Source organism: Sitodiplosis mosellana, unplaced genomic scaffold, assembly GCF_009176505.1.
Source record: "Sitodiplosis mosellana isolate CC-2019 unplaced genomic scaffold, AAFC_SMos_1.0 Smas_scaffold_1, whole genome shotgun sequence".
NCBI lineage: Eukaryota > Metazoa > Arthropoda > Insecta > Diptera > Cecidomyiidae > Sitodiplosis > Sitodiplosis mosellana.
The window spans coordinates 15,742,328-15,748,327 of record NW_022595244.1 but is presented as its reverse complement, the minus strand read 5'-3'; the positions used below and the strand labels follow the sequence as shown (position 1 = coordinate 15,748,327).

General features: G+C 35.5%; 1 protein-coding gene across 1 annotated transcript; it reads left to right on the top strand.

Annotated features, from left to right (window-relative positions):
* Positions 1-2,354: 2,354 nt before the first annotated feature.
* On the top strand, positions 2,355-3,126 carry LOC129577917 (uncharacterized). Its single transcript, XM_055465764.1, has 3 exons — positions 2,355-2,719; positions 2,784-2,872; positions 3,015-3,126. The coding sequence occupies exons 1-3, from the start codon at positions 2,356-2,358 to the stop codon at positions 3,078-3,080; spliced, it is 519 nt and encodes a 172-aa protein (XP_055321739.1). The 5' UTR covers position 2,355; the 3' UTR covers positions 3,081-3,126.
* The last annotated feature ends 2,874 nt before the right edge of the window (positions 3,127-6,000 follow it).

The following is a 6,000-nucleotide window of genomic DNA, read 5'->3' as shown; positions in this document are numbered from 1 at the left end:
AGCATTTAATTTTTTTTATATGTATAATATTCGTGTAGGTTATTATTGCTCCTTATACAGTTTCTATATATCGGAGCGTGTTATGAGCTGATGTCAACAGCACTAACTAACGCCAGCTAGCTGATATCAGCTGCTGACGAGTATGCGTTGCGTTTTTTTTAACGGATTTGCAGTATAAAAACCAAAGTTTCAGTAATCTTTCCATTGGGTATGTTTGGATGATATCTCGTTTTTATACTGTAAATGCGTTAAAATAACAAAACGCATACTCGCAGCAGCTGACGTTAGTTAGTGGTGCTAACATCAGCTCATAACACCCTCTGCTATATATACAATATTTTTATGATATAGTAAAGTTTTGAGCACGCCTATGAATGGAACATTTGAGTGGGCATGGAACAATTTTGAGCCAGGGAGGAGACACAAGCTATAAACTACAAATCCAAACAGCAAAAATTCCTCTATCCCTATAATCTACAAATCCCACTAACAAAAACAAAGCATACACAGAAGATCCGCACATAGCAGACGGCAATTAAAGTAAAACAAGAATCCTTTTTCACGAGTCTAACCCCTATCTTTTGAGCTAACTAAATTTCAGTGCTAACTTTGCATTCATTTCAACACAAATTATTTCTTGTACAAATCGCTCTAAATCCTTGCAAAACCCAAAATCCCATTCAAGATGATCAACTTATTCATTTATATTGGTGAACATCAAATGACTTGTGATAGTCATTGAAGTTTTTGGTATTTTACTCCTTCCACTAAAAAAACGTAATTAAAAATCAAAATAATGCATTGGACATTCGGTTACGACTCATAACACATTCGACAATAAATAATACGTGCATTTCTGCTCGAAATCAGTACCACATGTCATGTCAGCGTACGTGCACTAAACAATGAAGAAAGTTTATCAAAGAGTTATTTCACCAGGTGATTAAGTGCAATTAGGGCGAGTAAAAAGAAAAATTTGAGCAACTCAACAAAAGATGTTTCCTAATAAGAAATACCAAGTAAGACTTGTTATGATTTGCATTTGCAAATTTTAGTTTTTATTTTCAACTATTCCTGGAATATATAAGTGGAACAGCTGATATTTGTTGTCATTTCACATTCCGAGTTCATAGAGCGTCATCGCTTTCCAGTGAAAGCAAACAAAATGAAATTTTATTTAAAAATAATTTTTGTTTATACATTGATATTGCTCGCACATTCTTCGCCATTATCACAAGACGATGACAAACAGTCGATGTCATCAAAAAAAGAAGATCCAACAGAATTGGCATTGGACTCATCGTTGGAGGTAGAATCAGAATTGGAATCGGAACCAGATTGGGAATCAGAAGCAGAAGCAGAAGCAGAAGCAGAAATAACAGACGTATCAGAAACAGCTTCGCAATCAACGTCAACATCTACACCACCAACTTCAACATCAACCACAACAAGGAGACCAAGACCTTCCCGTCCGCGTCCGACACGTCCAAGTCGACCGCTGGTTGAAGCGTTCACTCAACACCTTCAGAATGTGAACACCGTATTCACAGCATTTTCGTCGTTTGTGGCTACAGGATTCGGGGCTTTGAGTGGTTTAGTGGGAAGTTTAGGAGTTTCCGGTACTAGCGGAAATAGCTCAGTTTCCGGTAGCATAAGTGGATCGATTGGACGACCAGAAAAGATACCAATCATTGAACCAGTAATGGACGAAATTCCCAATCTACCTCAATTGAAAGACATACCCAAAATCTCGGATTTTGACTATATTCCCGATTTAAATGACAATGACTTTTATATCTATCGATTGGACTAAGTGAAACAGTGAAGGAATATTTTTTTATTGCGACATAGAGAAAGCCTCACTAATGAATCTTCATTAAGTAGATTTAGTTTATTTATTTGAACCAAACTTTTAAAATGTAATTTATTTGACATTTTTTGTGAAAATATAGAGAATCATGGAATAATTGTACTTGTTTTGAATGATTGTATATAATATATTCTCCTAATAAGACATCAATGATTATTACAGTTTTTGGTTGTTGAATTTTCATAGTTGTGTAGAAAAAAATTAAGAAATAATGCGCAATTTTTAAAAAGTTGTTTTTGTAACGTTTAATTATGGAAAAGTCTCGATTTTTGACACGTTTCATCGTCGAAATTAAAGTTACGAAGTCGAACTGTAATTAAACGACAGACAATTTCAAACAAGGCATTCGAAATTGCCAATATACTTGAAAAATATGCAAATTAGACAATTACAATGACGTTTGCGCGAAATTATCACCGACGATTCCTTACCAATAAATATCATTGCTTCCAAAGTCGATGCAGTAGTCTATTTCAGTCGACAAAATGATGTTCTTCAAATTAACTAGCTTATTTGGTGTTTTACTTTCGGTGATTGGTGCGGAGTTTATTCCGGGTACTCCAATGCAACCTGTTGGTGGTACGATCCAGATGGTACAAATACAACCAGTTCCGATATCACTGCATCCAGCTATAGTTCAATCTCACATGGATCATCATCTTGAAATGCGGGAATCTCACATGGCTCAAATTTTGAAAAAAATGACTAAACAAATGAACGAACTCATTGATGCTATATCTTCTAATAAACAAATGACGTCTTCTACATCTTCTCCTTCAACTGAACCGAATAATGTGTCTAATATGCCGGGAAACTCAACTGAAACGTCTGTGCCAAACGCAAACAAAGGTAAAATCGACGTTAATTTGATTTTCAATAAGTGTTTATGCTCAAATTGTTTGATTTTGTTAAGAAACCAACAATAAAACGGAAAAAAATGATAAACAAGTTGCTGAAAATAAGGAAAAAAAAGTCGTAAAGCCAAAGCCTGCAACAGAATGGGTATGTACTCAAATCACAAGAGTGAAAATAGATGAGAGTGACAATAAAGTTTCTTAAAGGTCAATGCGCATCATAAATTTTGCTTCCGATGAAAAATGATTTTCATATCTCTATTGCAATGGGTTTTTTCTTTCAATTACAGGCTAAACCAGTGCCACGGTTTACAATAACTCACGATAATGGGGCACCTTTGTATCACATCTACTAATTTTATAAATTTATTATCTTTGATGATGATAATGAAAATAATAAAATCATTATTACTTGCTACCGGTGAACGTGTATACACTTAAATTTCATCGTGTTTTAGTTCATAGTTTTAACCCGCAAGCGATTATTGCTCAGTAAAAAATGGGAGAAAATAAAGCAATTCTGATGATTGATCGCTCGCAATTAATATCATCACTTTTTTCGCTCTCACTCAGTCAAAATGTTTTTTTTTCAAATTTGATTTAATTGGATTCCTTTTGAATGGGCAACGTAAAAATAAACTCGGCTATTTAGCCGAGAAAAAAAGAGAAAAAATTCTAAAATGCCATATGTTAAATATGAGAGTGTCAAAGTCAATTTGTCGGAAAGAATTGAGGAGTAAATAAGCTGTCAAATGCCCAGCAGGAACTCGTTCTTTCCACAATGCTAATTAATTAACATGATTGAAAGAAGCGCAGTGTGAGCACATCAGCATCCGAAATCGAATGTGAAAGTAAGAGTGAATTAGACTGTTTTGTCGAGCTCAAACCGAAGTGCTCAATCAAAACGAAGCAATAAATTTATCGCTTATTTCGATTCGAACGAATGATGAAAAAAAAACACCGTTTCCATCAAACACACAACGGTAGCACACTGGCTATGTGTGCAAAATCACAAAGTGAATGCTTCCAATGTGAATGCAATTACACTTTGGCAAATAATCGGGAAATGTATAGTTTATTATTCAACACATCTTCTGTCATTTTCTGAAGACTCGTTGAAAAATTACACTTTGAACGAAAGCATTTGAACATTTCACATTTTAACGAGGAGGATCAGTATGCAAATTTTGTTACTTTTTTCTACAGTTTTTTTTTCTTGTTTGAATATTCGCGCATTGCTTACTATGTTTAGCATAAAATTCACGATATTTTCCAGTGATGATATTTCTTTTTGATTCAACATTACCTTTTGAACAACGTGTATCAAACCACTACCACGTGTTACCATTTTTGAATTGCTTTCTTTGTTCCCTCAAATACAGATTGTGTTTATCAGGTTCTATATTTCACCGAACACACATTAATATCCCATAGTGATAGCGCACACAAATTATATAATAACAAAAGCCGAAAAACGATGGCGGAGGCGTGTGCGGAGGATGTGTAAATAAATTTCTAATTAAAATATGAATCGAATCGAACTGAACCGAACTGTTGGTGTTAATAACAATATAAAAAGCTGTTTTATTGCCAGCAATGAACTTTATTTATGCATAATTTATCAAGAAGAGTCGAAACGTGATATGAAATGAGCTACTGTCTGCGTGTGTGGCATACTCTTGTTGGTGCTTTTGGTGTAAAGTCTTCGTTCACTTCTTCGGCACATTTAACGTGTAGTAAAATTGTTAACCAAACGGCTGTTTTTCGTCTTCTTCTTCTTCTGCATTTCAGCTTCTTGTTTGGTAGTGAATGATTGGTTCGGTGTGTATTGAATCATAGGAAAATGAAGATATTTAATGTACAAAATTACATGATCACTTTGATTGCAAATATATCAGAAGTCTGTACGTTTCCTAACCATTTTTTTCTGTTCATTTGTTCGCTCGCTCGCTTGCTTGCTCGCTCGTCTTACGTTGAAAAGCTGTTTCTGAGCACAGAACTGCACGATGCTCATATGCGAATTATGAATATGCATTCGCATGGTACTTATAGAAAGGTGATAAAAAGTGCAGATGTAATGTATGTCAATTACGGCATTGCCTTCGAAAAATATCGGCAACGATTTGGCATTAAATCAATTTTTCGGGTGAGTTTTCGAAAACTATGTCAAACAAAATGATGCGATTGCCGTGTGTCTGCAACGCATATCACCCATCTTTCCAATTGATTCAAGTGCCATGTTATGTACATCGATTTTACTATCGTTCATTAAAGTTCATCGCGGCTATTCTTCGCTTCATTATTGTTTGCATGGTGTTGCGCTTGTAGTTGGTTGCTTCTTCTTTTCTCTCTCTCTCTCTCTCTCTCTCTCTTTCCATTTCGTTCGTGTGCTATATTTATTTTTATTAACTTATCATCAGCGTCACGACAATTCCAAAGCCACAAAATTTAAGAAGAAATTATTACATAAGTTAGCGCGCGAATGGTAACAGTGAGTCAGTTAGATTTCAATCTGACGCGCGCGGTACGGAGCAGAGTGATTGCCGAAAAAAATACAGTGTTGTTTTGGCCGGTGATCAAATGGCAAACGTTAGGTAAGATTTGTATTTGATTATTGGGCAAAAGAAAAATGCATAATGGTCAGAAAAAAAGCAGCAAACGAAAAGAAACAAAAAAAATAAGATAAAAAGAGCGTGTGGCTTTTCGTATTGTATTGTCGATGGATGGGTCGAGAATGTGGGAATGGAAAATCATGTTCAAGTGTCCTACGGAGTTATAATTCGCGCGCGCATCACTTAACCAAAATCGTTCAATAAAATCGATATCAATTTGAAAGCCACGTTTTATACCCAAACCTCGTTCAAAATCTCTAATGATGCTTTTCGCATTTTAGCTCGGTCGCTCTCTGACTCTGGTCGCGGTTAACTATGTACCGTTTTTATTTCTTCTTCGCATTGGTTCCACTCGATCTCGATAGAGCGAGAGCTGGAGTGAGAGAGAGGAAGAGAAATAGACAGAGAAGAAAAGCACACCATTGAAGAATTGTTTTGTGTATTTGCTTCTTCTTGCTGTTGATTAAATCTATTGTTTGGCCGCATCGAATTACTTTCTCGATCTCTGCCCGTTTAACAAATACCCAAATTCACACTTACATAATATTAAATGGCTATATAGGTGATATAGGACTTGCAAATCGCCATGAGACTCACTTCGTTTAATTAATTCACAACAGAATTCTTCAACCAACTTCGCTCCGAATGCGCCACAAGAATTGAA